This window comes from Pteropus medius, unplaced genomic scaffold, assembly GCF_902729225.1.
Source record: "Pteropus medius unplaced genomic scaffold, Ma_sr-lr_union100, whole genome shotgun sequence".
In the NCBI taxonomy this organism is placed as follows: Eukaryota; Metazoa; Chordata; class Mammalia; order Chiroptera; family Pteropodidae; genus Pteropus; species Pteropus medius.
Window position 1 is genome coordinate 12,708,496 of NW_024349804.1, and position 21,331 is coordinate 12,729,826.

The 21,331-nt window shown below is 58.4% G+C and overlaps 1 protein-coding gene across 3 annotated transcripts in view; it reads left to right on the forward strand.

Moving 5' to 3' along the window:
• The window catches only part of SORCS2 (sortilin related VPS10 domain containing receptor 2), a 386,735-nt gene that overhangs the window by 190,974 nt on the left and 174,430 nt on the right, over positions 1-21,331 (forward strand). For all 3 annotated transcript variants that reach the window (XM_039838002.1, XM_039838000.1, XM_039838001.1), the window contains one exon: positions 6,968-7,035. In XM_039838002.1, coding sequence (XP_039693936.1) covers positions 6,968-7,035 — 68 coding nt within the window. The remainder of the gene's footprint in view (positions 1-6,967; positions 7,036-21,331) is intronic.

Here is a 21,331-nt window from a genome sequence, read left to right on the forward strand (position 1 = left end):
GGGTGGCCCCTGGCTTCTGTTCCTGCAGCTGGGTCCCCCTGCCCTGGGTCCCCAGCAGCCAAGACGGACTGGCCGGATGAGCCCCGGCTTTGTGAGATGACGGGGGTCCTCTTTGGAGCCGGGGTGACTCGGGGCACGTGGCACGGCATCACGCAGGGCAGCCAGGCCTGTGTCTCTCCAGCCAGCAGCCTCGGCCCGCCTCTCAGCCTGGTGTCAGGGAGGGAAGGGGCGGTCAGCTGTCAGCCTCCTCCGTGTCAGGCGGGTGTTATCACACATCGTCCTCTCGGCCTTGTGGGGACACGTGGCCATTATCCTCTAGTGTTGCAGACAAAGAGGTGACACTGGAGTGAGGAGGGAAGCCACACGGAAGCGAGGGCGCACCCACGGGCCGGCTCCGAAGCCGTGCGCTTCCCTGGAACGGGCCTCTTCCTGCCGGGCGTCCGGGAGGAGCAGGAGGTCAGGAGATGAGGCCCATCCCCAAAGGTGTGACGCTCGAGCTCACACCTGCCTGCTGTGGGAACAGTGGGTATAATCAAATACCAGCCACCTAGTCTGGAGTCACCCTGGAAGGCTGCCTGGAGGAGGCGTGTATGTCGGCCTAGTGAGAAGGATCACCATCCAGGTGGGTGGAGGGGAGGGAAGAGGACAGGCGGGCAGGTGCGCCTGCGAAATGGCAGCTTCACACTTACTGACTTATTCAGTTACAGACTTCTTACAGAGTCCACAGCGTCACGTCACGGTAGCATCTCACTTACAGTTACCCGCGATGTTTCGTACACGTATCACTAAGCAAGGACCGCCCGAACCCCGGGATACACACGCCAGCTCCAGCCCCACCCCAACCCGGAAACTAGCGGTTACCTAACCCCATCATACCCAGACCTTACACCCCACCCTAACCCTAACCATCACACCCAGACCTTAAACCCCACCTAACCCTAACCCATCACACCCAAACCTTAAACCTGACCCCAACCCTAATGTAACCCTGACCCTAACCCTAACCCTGAGTTAGGGCAGGCCCACTGTGGACACATGGCGCTCATTTCCCCATCTTTTCTTCAGCTCTGGAAGGTCACGTCATTGTCCCCATGTCACACAGGACACTGAGGCTCCGAGAGGTTAAGTGCAGGAATGCCCAGCTCACGCGCCACAGAGCCAGGATTCAGACACGATTCCTCGGGCTCCGGGACCACAGTGACTTCCTCGTGAAGCCCTGTAGGTTCTGTCGGGGCCTGGAGCAGGGGCAGCACAGGGGGAGGGTCTGGCAGGCGAGGGTGCAAGGCTCGCCGGTCTGTGGCAGGCGGGGGTCCCAGGCTCGCCGGTCTGTGGAGCAGCCCATAGATACCTTGTGCTGACAACAGCTCTGAAAAGTGCTTTCTTGGCCTACTTGGGGCTGAGGCCCTCTGGGAGGCTCCTGGGGCGTGTGGCCTGAGCCCGCAGCCCCGGGAGTCTGCAGGGTGGCGGTGGACTCACCGAGGCTGGTCCCTGGACATTCCCTTGACCTTCTCTTGGGGGTCTTTGGTGGAGACAAACTGGGTCCCTCTCTCTGGTGATTAAACCCAGAATCGATTTCTCTTTGTAGAGGGTGCATCTCAGGTGAATGTGCCCAGGGCCACGCCCAGCCACCTTCATCAGGGAGTGCGGTGTGGCCCTGCCAGCCGCTCGAAGGGCCAGGGGTCAGCAGGAAGCCCCCTGCCCCATTGCTCTGGTGGGGAGAGCTCCTCGGGGTGCCGTTCTAGAGAGAGCCATGGCCTTGACCTGCGTGATTCTGCTGTCTCCCAGGTGTGCCTCTGGGGCAGGCCGCCTCCGCCCCTCTCCACCCCTCAGCTTCTAAGCTGGGACAGGGCAGTGACAGGCTGATGCACAGGGCTTTCGGGAGAGGAAGGGAGGAAATGCCCGCTCTCCCCCGCCCCTTACCTGCTGGCACTGGGGAGGAAGCCGTGGCACCTCTGCGCGGGTCCGACTCCCTCTGCGTCGCAGTTCACAGCGTGTCCGGGTTAGGGTGGCTCTGTCTCCGTTCACCGTCACCTGGCCCCATAGCCCGCTGCCTCCTGAGGGAGCAGGGCTGCTTCGTAGCCCAGGCACCGTCCACTCAGGTGGGGGTGGATGTCCGGAGTGACCCTCACTGGGGGAGAGAGGAAATGGACGTTTGCTAAGTGCGTGCTGTCATCGGCCGCTGAGCCTGCCCCCGCCATGGCGACCGCCCGCTGGCACGAAATAGCAGAGCTCCGTGATTCGAGGGCAGGAGGGAGGACTGTGGCCAGACACGAGGGCCAGTGTGTCAGCCTCACCCGAGAGGTGACCGCACACTGGGTGGCTCTGCAGCCTGCAGTGCACACACGCACACACACGCACACACACACATACACACACCTGCACACGAGCGCACATGCACACGATGCACACACATGAACACACATACACGCACACACAAGCACACACATGAGCACGCACGTACACACGTGCACACACACATACGCACACACACGGGCACGCACGCCCTGGTGTATGAAGATGGCGCGTGGTTCGGTGTCACAGATACTAGCAGGTCTCTGGCGAGTGCCCCGCCCTCTGTCCCCCGGTCCCCCGGAGGCAGCGCGTGAGTCCCCGCGCGTCCTTCCAGCATGTCGTCGTGCTTCGTCGGGGGAAGATGGACGTAGCCCCTGCTCTTCAGCCCCACGACGTGCAGCTCCTCCCCGAACCGCGTGGAGAGCTCCGGTCGTGGTTTCTACCTCTCCATTTTCCAGTGCAAAGGCCGCACGGCCTGTTCTGCGGGCTCCTCCGCTGAGCGCGCGCCATTCTGGGGCCTCCCCGCGTGTCCACGCGCGCCCCCCGTTCTGCACAGCGAGGCGACCTCCCGTTCCCCCGGCGGCCGTGCCAGCACGGGGCCGTCGGTGGATGCGCGGTCATTTTTGGTCTTTTCCAAACAGCGCCTCGTGGGGTCACTGCAGCAGCCCGTCATCCCCTGTGCACGAGGACGTGGACGGGCTCCCCAGAAGTGGCACGGGCCTCGCACAAGGGTCAGCCAGGCCAGCGGGGTGCGCCCTGGCCAGATGGAGGCCGCCGGCCCCGGGACGCTCCCCGAGGGGCGGCCCGCGTGAACGCACGAAGGCGGGAGACTGTGCCCCTTGTCTCCTCACCACAGCCGTAGATCAGCCTCCTGGCCCCGCGCCCGGAAACCACGTCCCATCTGCAGGCGATGTCACGGGCCTCGTTACATTCCACTGGGCCACGCCCAGTGCCCTCTGGGGCCCTGGGGGACTGTCCCCTGCGAGCAGAGGCAGCGCCAGATGGCTCATGGTCTCTCTCGAGACCCGGCTTCCCACGTGGGCGAGCAGATGGGGACCCAGGCCTGCCTTTGGGTGAGGATCCGTCCGTGCAGCTTCTCAGACGTCAGCCTGGAAACAGACCGAGTCTGGGGCAGGGCGTCCCCCGCGGTCGGCGTCTGCAGGGGCTCCTGGGCGCCTGCCCCGCCGGGTCTGGAGGGATCAGCAGGGCGCCTTCCGGGGCCTCCCAGGCCCTCTGGGTTTCCCCCTTTTCTGAGGGGAGACCGATTTCAGAGTTCACAGTAAACCCCGAGATCTCGCTGTCTTTTTTTTTAATCATTTATTAATGCATGCTCTTCATGTGTAGTGCGCTTCCTGACCGACAGCTGCATTGGCTCAGAGTATGTGTGATTTTTCCGATTATCCTTGAGCCCTCGGAAGGCAAACGGGGAAGCTGCCGTGGGGGCTCAGGGCCCTACGGTGGACGTGGTCTGGACATCTCTCGTCCTGAGACGGGCAGGCACACTTGCGGAGCCACCCTTCGTAAGACGACGTGCCGGGGTTAAGCCGGCTCACAGCTCAGAGCTGCCCCCGCAGAGAGCGCGTGTCTCCAGCCGTCAGGGGCGCCTGGCAGGACACTGACTGAGGGCAGAGGCAGGGTGCCCCCGGGACTTCCCTTCAGGGCCGACGGCCTTGGAAACCCGTGGCCAGCAGCCTCAGGGCTGGGGATGGGGTTCGAGGAAGTCTGGAGCGGTTGGCTTCTCTCACGGGGTCACAGTCGGCCTTTCTGGGAGACAGTGCTCCCAGGGGAGCCAGGAGCATCTGCACATCCCACACCTGAAGGCAGCACCACAGGGATGTGGGGAGGGAGGAGAAGTGAACCCACAGAAGCCCCGGACCCGCCCTGAGAGGCCCTGGTCCTGCCGCGTGCGCTGCGGGGCAGGCGACTTGGCAGCTCTGTCCTCGGTCTCTGCGACAGCGAGACGGGCGTGGTAGCAGCGGCGCTGGGATGGGGGAGGCGCCCAGCACCCCACCCGCCAGGGCCCGGAGGACCAGACGTGAGATGGCACGCAGGGGTGAGGTGGGGCCCGAGGGGCTGCGGTGAGGACGGCACTGTGCCCTCGGGTGGGGCTGGCTCTCGATGCCTGTCTCCCTCCGGACGTTCTGCCCGTTTGGAAGAGCTCCGGCCCAGGCGCCGCGGGTGGAAGGGGACCCTTGGCGGTGGCCGGGACGCGGCAGCCCCAACTCACATTCCAGAGTTTTCTCCCACTCTGACCAAAGCACAGGGGGCTCCGGTAACACACCAGCCACTGGAAAACTAGCTCCTGGGACATTTCATCTCCAGAGCTGTTAGTCGAGGACCCGTCAAGCTTTTTAATTCTTTAAAACAACTTTTAATAGACGTCTCTTCTGAAAACGTGGTCTCCGCCTGGCAGTTAAAGGCCCCGGCTCTGAAGTCACGTCCTTGGGTCCCAGCCCAGCTGGACTGCATACTGGCTGTGTCGTGTTTGGCACAGGACGTGAGCTTGCTCTGCGTTCCCGTCTTCCTCTGTCACGTGGGGGTAAAACGAGCTGCTTTGTGTTCAGGGTGTAGCGAGAGTTGACGGCTATAAACCACATCACCCGGGCCAGGACATCGGTGACGAAGCTGGTGTCACCAAGCGCTGACGAGGGCATGGGTCCCTTCTCGGGAGCTCCATCCTCACCTCTCGGGAGGATCAGAGGGACTTATTTCCTTATCGTAGACCAGGAAACTGAGCTGCATCGGGCCTGAAGGGTCTGACCCCAAAGCAGAGGGGTCCTCCTGCTGCCAGATGCAGAGTTGGGATGCTGTCCTCCTGCGTGAAGAGTGGACAGTGTCCCCTGCGGAAGGGGGTGACTTGTGAGGAGGCAGCCAGAGCAGGGCGGGGACTCCCTGCACAGGGCACTCGCCTGCCTGGCTTTACCGCCTTCGTCACAGGGATCCTGCAGGCGCCGTGTCCAGCACCGGCACATACGAGACCGGTCGCCCCCGCTCCCCGCACAGGGCCATCATCGGGTGGCGGGGCAGCTCCCGTGAGCTGTGCTGGGAGCGGGAGAGGGCAGGGCCCGGGGCAGGGGTCTCGGAGACTTCCCGGAGGTGGTGTCTGTTAGACCGAGATCTGAAAGGTGGGTAGCGGGCGTGGGGGTTGGGCAAGAGGGTCCCACGATGAACAGCTTGTGCAGAAGCCGGGAGTCGCTGGAGCTTGGGAGGGAGCGGAGTGGGCGTGAGTGGAGGGTCTCGCCCGGGAGGGCACGGGTGGGGGGCGCGTCCAGACCAAGTCCGCAAGGCGGAGGTACGGGACGAGTCCCCCAGCCCTCGAGGCGTGCCAGCAGAGCCCCGATGGCGGGGGCTTGGTAAGGATGCCGGGCTGAGGATGATGGACTTTGAGGTCCTCCCAGCTGTCACGCTCTGGCTCCTCGAAATCCCCGCTGGGAACGGCGAGACTGTGAAATATAAATCAGCAGGTTAAAAAGACGCGCCTCCTGCGGTGGGCCCCGCTGTGCTCCCCGCTCCCTGGATCTTCAGAGGCGTCCCCCTCACTCGGCTCGGGGGCCTGGCGGGGGAGAGGAGCCCCCGCCCCCACGCCTCGGCCGGCGCGGCCGCGCTCGTTTTAATCATCCTGCCTCTGAAATGCGCGCGGTCCCTCTTGGTTGGGGTCCCTCATCCCTGCTTCAATCACCAGCCAAAGAGGGGCCGGCCAGGGGTCTGCAGCAGCCACGCCGAGAGCAGAGGGGCCAAGCTTGGCGATGGCCAGTGCGGCGACCCCAAATGAACCAGGCTAGCGGCTGTGCTGGGGACCAGGGGGTGTTCCCTCTTTACCTCCCAGGGTTCCCATGGCAATGGGATGTTAGGAGCAGCTGATAGGGCCTGGCAGTGAGCAAAAGGAGATCTGAGGGACCGGGAAATGCAGGGGCTGGTGAAGTCATTGGGAGAGGCTCTTGCCTGCGGGCCCCAAATCCTTCATGCGTTTGGAAGAACTTTGGGGTGCTCGTAAACACACTTATCTCTCACTTATGAACGGCCGAGTTTTCTGCACAGGCTGCAGTGACATCACCTCCGTTAGGCTGGGCCCGGGGTGAATAGTTTAACGGCCATGAAGAAAGTGTGCGCCACGGGTGATTCGCGGACCGCTCCAATTGTCTCCGCTGTCCTTCTCGCCCTCCCCGCCCGCTGCCACCGGCTCTGCCATCAGCCGCTGCTCCGAGCAGAGCGGTGGCAGCACGTGCTCCCTGCCCACTCTTTGTCGGTTCCCGGCCGGCCGAGGGGCTGCCCGAGGCGGGAGAGAGGCAGGGCACCCCCCCAGAAGCCTGGCCCGCTTGTTCTCTGCTCCCGCGGGACCAGCGCCTGCGGTGGCCCGTTGACCACAGCTGGGGTCCTCCAGGGCCGGGTTTGAATTCCCACCGAGTCGCAGCTGCTGGGTGGACCTCAAGGACTGCGATGTCCCCAGAGCCATTCTGGAGAGCAGAAACGAGGCTTCAGGGCGGAAACCAGCTTGATGTCTCAGTGCTCGGGCACATGGTGGCCGGGTCCCTCGGGGATGCTGGCCGGCAAGGCCCGGACCGCTGACGCCCCAGAGACCCCCAGCCCTGAGAGGGTGGGCGGAGTGTCAGACATCCCTCATCCAGAACCTCGAGACCCTCTGATCTCTGCCTGTCTCTTTCTGTTGCTGCCACAGGTGATCTTGATCCTGACGAAGTATTACCACGCAGACATGGGGAAGGTTCTGGAAAGTTCTCTGTGGCGGTAAGTCAGCCCGAGGGTGGGCCTTTCTCCCGCGCGTCTCCCGAGGCTGAGGGCTGAGATCCCGAAGCCCGGCCAGAGCGGCCCAGTGAGTGGGCGGCCTGGTGACTTTCCTGTGGCCGGAAGACAAATGGACGGTTTCGTCAGTGGACACGCACAGCGCTGGGGAACAGACAGCCGGTCAGAAAGCTGCTTTGCCTTCTGCGCTTTCTGCTTTCGCCCCTCCCCCTCTTCCCCCGGGAGGCAGTGGGTTCGCGCTGTGAATTCAGGTCACCGCATCGTGGCTCGGAGCTCCAGCCACAGCCCCGGGCGCCCACGGCGCGTGATTAGCCTCATTGTGCAGGGGCAGGCGGCTCGCTTTCTTCCCGGCTCAGCGAAGAGCTTGGTAAATAAATAACCTGCCGGCGACGGGGGCAGGGGGATGGCTTTATTTCTGAAATGTGAATCTCTAGTCCAGGAATGCTGGGCAGCCCCGTGATGCCGTGAACGAGGCGGGAGGGGAGGAGGCTTTGGGAAGCCATTTCCGTGACTGTCATCTTCGGCGTTTACGTCTGCTCGTCAGGGACGGGGACGAGGGTGCCCGGCGTCCCGGGCGGTGCTCCCAGGCCAGGCCCACCTTCTCATCGAACCGTTCTCGTTTCCAGGACGGGTTTCTCGAGTCATGGCTCACGTTTCTGTTAGAAACCCATGAAAACCCACCAGAGCCTGCTGGTCAGGACCCCGACGCGTGCGCGGCCACCCCGCGGTGACTCATTTCCGGCTGCTGGCTCGGCTCTTAGCGAAAGGGCTCCGTGGTCCCTTCCGCTGGTTCTCAGCGAGTGGTTTCCAGGAGGCTTTGGGAATCGCACCTGGAGCTGGGTCCTTTCTTGGCTGTGTAAGGCACGTTGTCGCCTCGGGGCCAGCCGGCGTGGTCACCCGTGGTGCTCGCGAGGCCGAGGGCGGGGGTCGAGGTGCTCGTGCTGCCCTGAGTTTTCTTACCCTACCCCGAAGCGCCAACCGAGCCAGCCTCTCGCACGGATTCTCCTTCCGAACCCAGCCGCCTGCTCCTCCAGGTCCTCCTCCAGCCCCGGGGGAAGGTGCCAGCCCCGGCCACGGTCCTGCAGAGGACAGACGATTTCCCGCCCCCCCGCCCCCGTTACTCTGTGTCTCGGTAGCTTTTCGTCTCGCACCTTGAAGCCGCTCGCCACCAAGGAGAGGTCGGAGGCTTGCTGTCAGGCCTCCCCTCCAGTGCCAGGTGAGGCACTCCTTGGGGACGTGAGCAGTGCCGTTCTGGTGACACCCCCTCGGCTGGTCCTCGAGGGTTGCATTCCAGGACTGGTTCAGGGGAAGGCCCGGCCCGTGGAGGGCCCCTCTTGCTAGGTAGACAGCCCAAGGATGGGTCCCCATGGCTGCCAAGTGGACAGAAGCACCTGCGTCTTGTCCTCCCCAAGCAGGATCCCTCAGCAACCTCATTCGCCCCCCGTCCTGCGCGTCAGTGAGTGCTGAAGGGCGGGGGCCTGCAGGGGCACTGGCTCCCGTCCCGCAGAGTCTCAGCCTGGCCGGAGACAGGAAATGAGGGCATCGTAACCGTTGCCTTTCCTGGTGTCATCTGTGCTTATGAGGACGGAGTTGTTGGGTGCAGTTACAATTTGCTGTGGGTCCTCGTGGCCCGGGGTGGGGGTGGGACCGACCTCGGCCAGCCCGACGGCCTGGGGAGCTGGACTCCTTGTTTGTGGGCTCCAGCCTCAGAATTCTTCAGGCGCTGGTGGGGAGGCCAAGAGGTCAAACCACCACCTCGGAGCTGCTCCCACGAGGGCTCCTCCTCCCGCCCGTGGCCTGAGGCTCCCTGCCCCAGAAATGGGGGTGAAGAGGTGTCCCTGGTAAAGCGGGAGGTCGCGAGGACCGATGAGAGATGTAGAAACCGTCCCCGGACAGCGCACCATCTAAATTTAGTTTTTTTCACAGCGAGTCAACAGACTTTAATTTCCCTTTTTCCTCTCGTCACTGTCTGTCCTCTGAGACGCTTCCTCTCCCTTATTAAAAATAGATGCGACAGCATGAGTCATCGACCCCACCCGTCGGGCACGATCACCGTCTGTTTATCGCATCTTTTCGATGCTGTCCGTATAATTAGGCATCGCAAAAAGTCCTGCGTTCTCCTCTGTTTCGTACGCGTGACGTGTTCCCAGAGTTTCCGCGTCGTATCATCGTCCGCGTCATCATTTTTTTATGGCCGTGAACCAGCCCCTTGAGTTGGTTCATCCTAATGCCCAGCCATGATGCCGCCGTGAAAAATTCAGGCACGTCGTTTTCCATTTCATTTTGTTCCCGGGAATGAATCGCAGGGAGCTGCCCTGCCGAGCTGGAGCATGTGAGCAGAGTTAGAGCTGGCCTGTTGCAGGCCCACGTCCTTTCCCTGCGGGAAGGCAAGCCTCCCTCGCAGGCAGCACCCCTCCTCCGGGCCGGCAAGGGTCCTACAGCTTGCTGACCAAACGGCCCAAGCACACGGCAGTGTCGTTTTAATGTGGAGTTCCCTGTGTTTAATTGCTGATCACGTTTTCTCTTGCGAGCATTGTCTGCTCACCTCCTCTTGTTTGGGGGGCTTGTGTGACTGTTGTTCAGAAGGGGCCAGATGGTCCTGGTCTCTTGCTGGGGGGCCACCGCCCTGTGCCTGCCGGTGAAGGCACATGTACGTGGAGGTCCACGGCGCCGTGCCCGGGGAACGCATGTCACACGTGGTTATTCAAGACGCGGTTCCCGAATGTGCGCTGAGCCTCCCAGGAATTCTGGGCAATCACAAGAAATGCATTTTTAATGACAGATACGATATTTACGTTCTGGAAAAGGCTTTCTGAAATCTTAGCTGAGTGCATCTTTAATTGTCCTCTATTTTGTGGGCCGCACATCAGCAGTGTCGCCCCCCCCCCCCCAGCTGGCTTCCATGATCCCGTGCTCTGCCTCTCTTCTGCTGGGGTGATGTTCTCAGCCTCTGGGCCACTTCGAATCAGCGTTTCCTCCCCACCAGGACGGCTGCTGGTTGGAAGTGGCCGAGCTGGCCCGCCTCCCTCTGCAGCCTCCTGGGACTAATGGTGCCTGGGGAAGCGCACCCTCACTCAGACGCGGCCACCCTGCCCTGTCCGCAGGTCCAGTCCGTACACGTGTCCTGGGGCCACTGGAGCAAATAACTGCAAACTGGGGACTTTGAAACAGCAGGGGTTTGTCCTCTCACGCTCCTGGAGGCCACCAGTTGGAAACCAAGGTGTGGGCGGGGCCGCACTCCCCGCTGAGGCTCTCGGACAGGACATTCCCTGCCTCCCCCAGCTCCCGGTGGCGGGTCGTCCTCCGGTCCCTGCTCCGGGCTCTGCCTCCACCTCCCCACGGCCTCTCCTCCGTCTTGTCCTCTGCCTTTTCCTCATGAGGATGCTCGTCACTGCGTTTAGGGCCACCCGGCTGGGCCAGGGCGACCTCACCTGAGGATCTCTAACTCGATTACATCGGCGCACACCCTTTCCCAAACTGTCACACGCACAGTCTCTGGGGGGCACGGCACCCCCCGCCCCCCGGCAGGCAGCTCACTGCACAGCTCGTCATCAAACTTGGCCGTAGGACCCGGATCTGATTTCCTAGATGGCTCTTGCTCCCGTCCCATCTCTGTCCCCTCAGCCATGCTCCCTTTCCACGTCTTCGTCCTCAGCAGGGTCCCAGCCACCCTCCCAGCTCAACCCCTGCTGCCCCTGCTCTTGTCCGAGCCTCTCCCCTCGCCAGACCCCAGGGACTTGCGGTGCACATGCCCGCAGCCTCGTCGTGCCTGCTCCCTGCCTCTGCTCCCCGTGGCCAACACCTGTCTGAGCCCAGGACGGGGGAGGGCCGCGGCGGGCAGAGCCGGAGGCTGCTGTGACCAGCAGAGAAGAACGTGGGCGCTCACAGCACACCCGAAGAGCTCGTGTGCCCTGCGTACCTGCTCCCCGGTAGAGCTGTGCCGTATTTAAGATGCAGATAGATAGTGTTTGCCATACGAAAATTAAGACCAAAACGATCTATAAATGACCTCTCGTGCTCCCTGCCTGCCTTGCGGGAGGGTGTCGCCGGTTCCCCCATGGTTTGGGGTTCTCACTACCGGGCACGAGGACAGATAGGGTGACCGCTGGGAGCTGAGGGGGTTCCTAGGATGCTGGACTTTCAGTTTGAAACCTGGGACCAGTCCTGGGTAGACGGGGACGGGCGTGCCCCTGACAAGGAGCAGAGGCCAGCACCCGCGGCAGGCCCTGCGTAAGCCCACTACGGAGCCGGTGCTCGCTCGTCCGCGGTCACCCAGTGCCTCCCGCGGGGGGCCTTTGAGACCTTGTGTCGGAGCCAGCTGACGAAGTAATTGAGGGTACCTGAAAGGGGGAGCATGGACTGGGGAAAGGAAAGAAGACAGACAGAATCGCGGGGGGGAGCACAGATTCAAGCTGTGTCCCCGAGTTTATTCAAAACACACTACTTATAGCATCGCAATGAGAACACAGCAGTCAAGACCCAAGGTCAGCCCGATTACTCATCCTGCAAAACAATGAAGCTCTCACAACTCCCTTCTTGGAAAACACCGAGTGCTTCAAATAGTTTAGTGCCGCTTATCTCGGAGCTCGCCAAGTTAGCTCGGCTCCCCCTTCTTTATTTTTTAAATGCCCGAACCCTCCTGGTTCTGGCGCAGGGTGACTGTGCCTGTCTTAGGTGATCCGCTCACCAGATCTGGAACTTACCCGTCATCGGTGCGTGCATTCCGTCATGCACGCCCTGTCTTAGGTTGTCCAGCCTCTGAGGGAGTCTTACCCGTCTTTGACTACCAGCCCCCGCGGGAGGGAGATGTCCATCTTTCAAGCCATATATCGAATCCTTACATGATGTAGGTCGGCCTGAAGTTTTAACATGGCACTAATGAAGTATTTCAGTAGAGAAGGAAGCAGGCACAAGACAACAGTTACACAGGCCCCTCTAGTCAAGACAGAAGCAGCCAGCTGATAGAAGGAAGACCATGAGGGGACGAGGCCCTTAAGGAGATCCAAAAATTCAGTGGCTAATTTATCAGCGTCAAATTGCAGAGCTTTAGCATTGTTAAGTCCTTGTATTTCTTTATGCAGGTTAATTAAATCTAAGGATACGTTAGCATTGTGCCACATGCCTTTTAAATGATATTTTACTCGATCCCAGTCATGACTGGTCTCATTATATCTTCTAGATGTGACACAGATCCAATGGTACACCACATGACATTCTAGCTGAGATCTAATTTTTAGACCCGGATTTCATCACCCAGGTATTCCACTGTCTCATACAGAGCATCTAACTTTTGTTCTAATTTTCTATCTATATTTTCCTGTGTTCCCAATGCTAAAGTAACATTTCTAGACAAATCATTGACATAATGAGCAGTTTGTACAGTTTGTGTAAGAGCCACCGCAGCGGTGGCAGCAGTAGGTATAACAGATATAATAGCAAGTATTTCTGCAACGATTAGTCCAATCACCCTCCTCATAGATGGCATGTCCAGCAGCGATGTGTTGTTCATTCACAATGACATCTGGTCCTTGCCACATTGTTGGATGTAAGAGAGGTGGGTCAGGAAAGTATGTCCACTAAACTGCACCCTCAGCTGCCATCGCCAGGCTCAGCAAGATCAAGGTTAGGGTCATCCCGCCGGGTGTCTGGTGGAGCGGCGAAACGGACCAACCTCTCCGGCAACCACCTGGCATTTGCTGCATCCTGTGGAAAAACACAAACATGCCCTCGTCCCCATATTAATACTGGGTCGGGGCCACGTCGATTAGTTTTGAGCATTTGTGGAGAAACCGGGCAGGTCTCCCCCTTTTTTATTTTAGTGTTTTGATTTTTGAGGGCATCACGGCATCTTTCAACAATGCCTTGTCCTTGAGGGTTATATGGAATATCTGTTTTATGAATAATGCCCATCTGGGTACAGAAACTCTGGACGGATTGACTGGTGTATCCTGTACTATTATCAGTTTTAATGATAGACGGTTGGCCTGCAACAGCAAAGCATTTTAAACAGTGGGAGATCACATGCTGAGCAGCCTCGCCAGTTTGGGCGGTGGCCATAACAAATCCCGAGTAGGTGTCTATAGATACATGCACATATTTCAATATTCCAAATTCAGGGATGTGAGTCACATCCATCTGCCATAATCGATGAGGTTTTAAACCTCTAGGGTTAATTCCATAGGAAGGAACGCTGTGCAGCTGCGGACACGAGTCACGTTGGTGTACGATCTGGCTGCTTCCTGCGGTGGCTCGGGCCAGTGAGAGAACGGATCTCCCTGTTGTTGAGGGATGAATGTTTGCGTTGCCCCGTAACACTGCTTCGGGGCCCGGGGCTGGCCCCTCCGTCCGTTTCCCTGAATAAAGGGGCCCGCCACATTGGTCTTAGACTTACAATCTCCTGCCCAGTGTTTTCCCCTCCTGCATTTGGGACACACCCCAGGCTCCCTTCCTTTTCCCCTGCCGTTTTTGGTAAGGCAGTCCCTCACCTGATGACCGGGGCGTCCGCACCCAAAACACTTGTTGCCTTGTTTCTCTTTTTTCTGCTGATTCAATAAAACATCTTTTATGGTGAGACCTTGGACTGCGGCAGCAAAAGCAACACCCTGCTGATAGGACGACCCGATATCCGAACACAGTCGGATATAATCCCCTAAGTCACGCTTCTTCCTGAAAGGCCTCAAGGCCGTCTGGCATACAGAGTTAGCGTTTTCATAAGCTAACCGTTTCACCAGGACCGTGCCTGCCTCTTGGTCCCTAATTAGGCGGGAGGAGGCTGTAAGCAGACGAGCTACAAAATCCTGATATGGCTCATCGGGTCCTTGCCTTACTTTAGAAAGTTCTTTAGTTCTTTGTCCAGAATCAGGTAACATAGTCCAAGCCCTCTTTGCTGCAGTGTTGATCTGCCCATAAGCACCAACTGGATACCCTAACTGTTGAGCGTTATCCCGATATTGTCCTTCCCCTGCTAACATCTCATAAGTGATTCCATTATTAGCTTGATGATTCAACCTGGCTGTCTTATCGCATTCCTCTCGATACCCAGCATCCCAGAGGAGGAAATTGCCTCCCGACAAACAGGCACGAGCAATCGTCTTCCAATCCCATGGTGTTAAAGCCCCGGCACAGAGGCTCTCAACCTGAGCCAGGGTAAAAGGAGCCGTCGCCCCATATTGAGCACAAGCGGTCTTAAGTTCTTTCAGCGTCTTGTAAGAAACAGGCTCATGAACCCTTTGGGCCTGTCCTTGCTGGTCTTGTGCATCATAAACAGGAAAAGCCATCAAAGAGAACCCAGGAATGGACTCTCCGGCGGCAGCTGCCTGCCGAAGGCCTTGCTCTAACCCTGAACGGAGCGGGGCAGTAGATCCAGGTAATTTTAAAGGGGTCAAATGTTGTCCTTTATTCATATTAACCAAAAGGGGGTCCAATCCAGCTATCACAGCAGGAGGAGGCGTTCGAGGTGGCCCAGGTGACTCACAGCCAAAGGCTTTAAATTGTTGTGTCAACGCCTCTATTTTCTTTTCCAATTTTGCTATCTGTTTTCCTCCCAACGGATCATCCACAAACGCCTCAAAGGGCAGCAGGTTGTCACCCCCATGGCACCTAGCAGACTCCTCTCCTAATTGCACCCCATCCCCGGGGTCGAGAGGATCTTCCTCATCCCCCCAAAACAAGGCAGGATAGTGCGCGCCTAAACCTTCGTCAGGCGGCGCCGAGGGCTCGCTCTCATCCTGAGGCTTACCATTGGAGCCTTCCACTTCAGGGGAGGCCTCAGGACCCGGGGCGCCATGCTCTCGCCATCTGTCCCTCTCATGTCGGGGGTCTAAGCAGTCTCGGACGAGGGTCCACAACCCAAAAGTTTCCACCGGGACCTTACCAGGCCCATGAACATCATAATAATCTTGCAATTTTTGTCCTACCCTTTTCCAGGTTTCTAAATCTACAGTCCCTTCTTCCGGAAACCAGGGACATACTTCTTCTACAAACTGCAAGAACTTAGTTAATTGTCGCTGGCCCACTTAGGCCCCTCTTACCCTAAGCATATTTTTAAGCATTTGTACAAAAAGCAGTCGACTATTTCCTTGGCCCATTTTTACTTCTTTAAGTTTCTGTTTCAGTTTCTATATCACAATACTCCTGCGTACTTACGGTTGGCCGCCTACAGGACTCTTAGGCCCCCAGATTCCGCGTGCGCGCGCCTTACCCTGCGGCACGTCCTAGCTGTTCTCCCCCGTGTTCAGGTCCCTGTTCGGGCGCCACTTGTCGGAGCCAGCCGACGAAGTAATTGAGGGTACCTGAAAGGGGGAGCAGGGACTGAGGACAAGAAAGAAGACAGACAGAACTGCAGGAGGGGGCACAGATTCAAGCTGTGTCTGTGTCCCCGAGTTTATTTACCACACGCTACTTAACAGCATCGCAATGAGAACACAGCAGTCAAGACCCAAGGTCAGCCAGATTACTCATCCTGCAAAACAATGAAGCTCTCACAACTCCCTTCTTGGAAAACACTGAGTGTTTCAAATAGTTTAGTGCCGCTTATCTCGGAGCTCGCCAAGTTAGCTCAGCTCCCAACAACCTTGTCTTCCTAACTGTATTTCTGTCTAAGGCCTGTATGTGACACGTGCTTTATATATAAAAAGAGTACGTTTTTACACACCCCTCGTGGACCATTTTTTCCCCCACGGGGACAGGCCACGTGTCCCCGGTTAAGAATCCACCTCCTGTGGACTTCTAGCTGCACACAAGTCACCTGGGGGTCTTGTCGTGTTCGGGTTCCAAATCCTCAGCCCGGGACGGCCTGGGGCTCTGCATCTCATTTGAGTTCCAGGCCATGCGGGTGGTGCTGGTCCCCATGCACACCCTGAGTACAATGATGAGGACACTTGTCATTTGGTTTAGGGTCACCTGGGGCTTCAGGGTCCCCGGGAGCCTACAGATGCCTGATGCCTGCGCCCCAGCCCAGAAGCTCACACTGGTGTGGTCTGGGCTACGGCAGGGCGCTTTCCAGAGCTCCCAGCGGTGCCGCCTGGGCTAGAGTCCCGGGACCCCCATTGTCTATCTCCAGAGCTGGACACCAAATGGCCAGCGAGGCTCAGCTGCCTCCTAAACGTTCTTGGGAAGGATGGAAGCCATGGCGAGTTGAGCGATGCCCAGCGTGTAGGCAGCACTGTCCCCAGTGGAGGTGCTTAGGAGTCTTAGAACTAAAAACTAAGCTCTAAAACTAGGGCCCCGTCTGGGGAGACACGGACTCGTGTGGGGGCCCCCTAGCAGCCCCCCGGGTGAGAACGGCCACAGGAAGTGTAGCTGCTCTGCGGCCCTGCCTCGCAGACCTGCCCGGTCTGCACCGCTGACAGGCCCCCTCCGCTGCCTGCTGCTGGGCCCGCGAGCGTATGTGGAGTAGCTGGGGGTCGGGCTGGTTACGAGTGAGGCTCAGCATCCTGCAGTAGGTCCCCGGGGCACTTGGAGTGACATCCAAGCCACACCCCTGCACAGACCCTGCACCCCCTGCTCCTGCCTTGCCCCCCGTCCCAGCCCCTCCCATGCTCCCCCTTACACCCCAATCTTAAGCCACACCAGCCTGCTGACTGAACCTTGACTGTGCCCAGCTCGGTTCATATAAGGGCCTGTGCCTGCTGTGGCTGCCTGTCTGGACCGCACCCGGCACTGACCCTCAGGTACTGGCTCTTTGCGGGCATTCCGCCTCAACATAAACCTCTGTTCCTCTAAGAGGCCACCCACTACTCAGTGTAAAGCAGCCCCCAGGCATTCTTTATCATGTCTCTCCTTGAGCGTGGGAGTTCTTGTGTATAGTTTGTCCCCTGCCCCCCAGAATATACCCGATATTGGATGAAGACCTGTCAGGTCCATTCTGATGATCTCAGGATGCCTAGACCCTGGCACAGGTTGTGCATGTTGGGCATTTGATAGACGGATGAATGGATGGACGAATGGTGGGTAGATGGTGGGTGGATGGATGGATGGATGGATGGACGGATAGTAGATGGATGGATGGTAGATGAATGGATGGATGATAGGTGGATGAGTGGATGATGGATGGATGGATGATGGATGAGATGATGATAGTGGTGATGTGGTTCTTGGCAAACACTGCTGGGACCAGGAAGCCCCGTCATGTGTATGCGTCCAGCCTAGGGGATGGCGTGGAAGCCAGGAGCACAGAGTTGGCTCTGATGCTGTCAGAGCAAGAGTCTGGGAGCGTTCTGAGCCAGAGAGGAAGCTGGCCTTGGCTCACCTTTCTGTGATGCGGCCTCCGGGACCATGTGTGACCTCACACTGAGTGGATTTGAAATGGGAGCCCTAGCCCCGCAGCCCAGTTGACTCCGTGCCTGCGCCAGTGCTGAGTCAGGATAGTAGGGAAGCCATGCCAGCCTTGCTGGGGCACTGGCACATTTGACCTTGGGCGGGACATTCAGCCAGGGCACCTGGGGAGTACCTTGGTGAGTGCGGGTCTGGTTTTCTCTGAATGACTTTTGAAATCTCACCCCTTTCGCTGGGGTGGGGTGCGTGATTTCTTCTACCTTCATTTAATGGTGACATCTTTAACGTGTACAGAAAGTGCAGAATGCAGTATAACAGACACCCAGGTGCCTGTGTGTCAGATTCTGTAGCACTCACCCAATAATCTGAGCATCCCCCCGTCTTCCCCGGCCTCCCTTGAAGTTATTTGGGGTCATATGATTAGTTCGGGCCAGTGGATGGTGAGCAGGAAACACAATGGCGAAGCCCCTGAAACGTAGAGCTTCGGCTGTTACCCAGCAGAGCCTCGTGGCCCCAGGCCGGTTCCGTAGCCGCGGTAGGGGTTAACCTGTTTCCGTTCGGGGTCTCCACCTCTTAAAGAAAAACACCGCTGCAGATTCCGATCAACCCAATTCTGCCCTGCCTGCTGCCACCCCGCCCCCCGCCATCGCCTGCTGGCAAGGACCCCCTCCCTGCCTTGAAATAGCTGTGGGCACCCCCAGGTGTGCTTTGCATGTTAAGCACACACGCACGTGTCTGTGCACAATCAGCGTGTTCCACAGATTAGCATGTTTTAAGAATTGATATAAATGGCATCATGTTGCCTTTTGAAATGTGATTTATACTCCCAGCTGGGCCCCGGGAATTCATCCGCGGGCGCACGTAGCTGGCTGGTTTGCGCCTCCTCCCGCTGAGGGAGCGTGAGAACCCTCACCCCCCGTTTGGCTCCTGTCGTCGGGCTGCAGCCAGCATCCAGCGTGTGTCTCCAGCTCCCCGTCCCTCTCCCCGTTGCCAGTGCATCTGTGGAGCGGCTGCTGCTCCAGGTCTGGAATCGTCAGACCCCCAGTGTCAGCCGGAGGTGAGACTGTGGTCCACGTCGTTTTATTTTGCATTTTCCCGACTCCCGGTGAGAGTGAACATGCTCCCCTTTGCCCACCGACCGCTCGGGCCGCCTCCTCTGGTACTTGGCCTTCGTACCCCGTGCCATCTTCCGCTGGGCGGCTTGATTGGTTCTCCGGCCCCGCGTCTGCGTTGCGAAGGGCCCAGGGCCCCTCCCGGACGCTTAGTTTTAAGACATGTGCCTGGGGCTCCTGGCCTGTGCCAGTCACTCGTTCCCAGCACCTTCCAAGGATGTTTCGTCCTAAGAATGGTTTTTATGCTTTTTTATTTTATGTCTCAAAGTACGATTCTTAGAACAGTATTTCTATAGGATGGTGTATTAGTCAGCTATTGTGGCAATAATGCTGCGTGACAAGCCGCCCCCAAACGCAGAGGCATTCACGAAGCCCTAGTTCTCACACGCCTGGGTGACGGTGGTTCGGTTGCTCCAGACTGGGCGCGGCTGGGTGGCCCCCCCCCAGGCTGCGGGCCGGCGGGGGCGGGTCTGCCTCATCTGTTTTTCGCTCTGGGACCTGAGCTGATGGCACAGGGCCCTCGAGACCCCTTCTTCTCATGCCCAACGCCGGTGCTCGAGGGCCAGGCCAGCTACCCTGGTGCCTTATATAAGGCTCCTGCTCACGTCACGTTTGCGAGAATGTGGTCAAGCCCAGCACCGGCGGGGCAGGCGGGCACGGCGGCGGGGGAGGGGCGGGGAGGGGGTGTTTGCTGAGTGACAGCGAAAGGTATACCCGGTCCTCGCAGGCTTTTCCAGAAAGTGGTCGTTCACGTTTGTAGACAGACTAGGGTTGAGGGGGCTCCCTGCAGGAGGAGGCTGCGTCCCAGACAGCGAAGCACTTCAGACGTCCCCGGGGGTGGCGTGTGGCGGGTCCCCAACTCATCTGATTCCATAACCTTGCAATTTTGTTTTGTTTTTTATTCACTTTAAAATTTTAATTTAATTTTTGTTTAATTGGATTCATTTTATTTGAATTTTATTTGTAAAGTTTAATATTTAAGTATTATTGATGCAGGACAGGGCAGATGTCCCCGAGTCGGGGGGAGACCAGGCCCTGCCCAGGGAGAAGAGGGGCCTTTGGCGGAGAGTGTGCAGAGAAGTCAACACCCCCGCCACGGTCAGAGTCAGGAGACTTCAGTAGAAAAGGGGTCACGCTCCACAGAGCGCGGTCTCCTCTCAGGCAGACAGGGAGAGGGACGCTGAGAGGGGCCGGGGCTGTTGGGGGAGTTCAGTCTGTCACTCTTTAGTTCCGATTTCCTTTGACGTGGACACACAGCGAGGGAGGCGAGGAGTCCGTAGGACATGGAGAGCGAAAGGCCCGCTGGCCACTCCGGCGTTTAGTTCACAGGTTCCGCACGGTTTTAGCCACGGGGAGTGACTGGCTCGTGGTCCCTGTTTCCCTGCACAGGTGTGGGGCATGGGCTGTCAGCGATGCCCGCAGAGGCCTCCCTTCGCTCTGCAGACTCCTCCCGGCCTGGCCGCCCGGCTGGCCAGTGCGCTGCGTCTCTGATTGTGGCTTGATGAGCATTTTAATTCTCTTGCCTCCTCCCTGCATGATTATTCTGTTTTTGTTCTGGTGAGCATTTCCTAGGACTGGTTTTCTATGGAACAGACTTTGGGAAACTCGGTCTGATAGGTGTTGTATTCCGCTAGAGCTGGCACTTGAGATTTTGAGGTCGCTTCTGTTTATGTATAATGGTGCTGCGTTGTTAAGCTGTTGTATTTAAAATCAGGTTTGGTTCTCTGTTCCCACTGTGTCTCCCCTCTCCCCCTCTCCCCTGCCCTTAATTAAACGATGCGTCTTACATGTCTTAACATTCCTAGAGAGACAGAGGACAAGTGGCAGGTGAGCTTCTCTCTCTTCTGACACCTGCAGTTAGCAGTAAGTGCTGTGAGCGGTCACACCGCAGTCACGCGAAGACCTCTTGACGCTCACTAGTGTAAGGAAGCAGCAAGGTCCCCCTCCACGGACGGGGTGACGGCCTGGGGTGGGGGTGTTCACAGGGCTCCACGGCGCCGAGGGGGAGATGGACAGAGCTGAGCTGTGTGCAGCACGTTTCAGAAGCTGGTGGGCAGCCCGGGGGTGTCAAGACTGTCTCTCCGGGCCCAGCACTGTCAGGACTAATGAAGAGCAGGTGTGCCGACAGCGTCCTTCTAGGCCGGTGATGCCGAGTGCTCTCGAAGCCACAGTTTTCAGATAGGAAAATGAGAGCTGTCCTTTGCCCTTCGGTGGCCCAGGAAGAGGATCTGTCAGAGACAGAGGCTGAGACGGCAACGAGCCCTCAGGGTCTGGAATTCCTCGGTCGGTCTGGGCCCCAACGGATGAGTCTTGGGTTCATTCTGGGTCCGTGACTTCCCTGCTTTGAGCTCCCGGCCTCTTCTGTGCACTGAGCCTGACACAGACTCGTAGGTCGTTATGGAGATGACAGCACATTGTGTGTGTAAAACGCCCGCGCTTAGTAGGTGTCAAAGGTCCGTCGCCTTCTTCAATCCATCACCTTAAAATGTCTGGCTGGCTTTTTACCAGTGACATTCTCGCTCCCCAGCCAGTCTCTTTCTGTGTTTGCTTTAACATCACCATGGAGATCAGAGTTTGACTTAAATAAGTCTGGGATCGAGAGAGGTGCTGACTGAAAAGCTTTCAGGGTTTGAGTCTATTCAATAAATAATTCAGTTCAAATCAGCAGTGTGATGGGGTTGGGGTCCAAGGCTTTGAGATGCCTCTAGAACGCTCTGAGACGACATCTAGGTGGCTGGGAGGTCACAAGAAGTTTGAGGGAATCCTTCAGGGTCCCCAGCCCCAGCCTCTTTTCCTTCTGTCTTGACTCCAATACCTGCCCTTCCTTGGGTCCCAACTCCCTCTGTCCCATGTTCTGAGGACACCTTCTGGTCACTGGAACTGTCTCCCCTGTT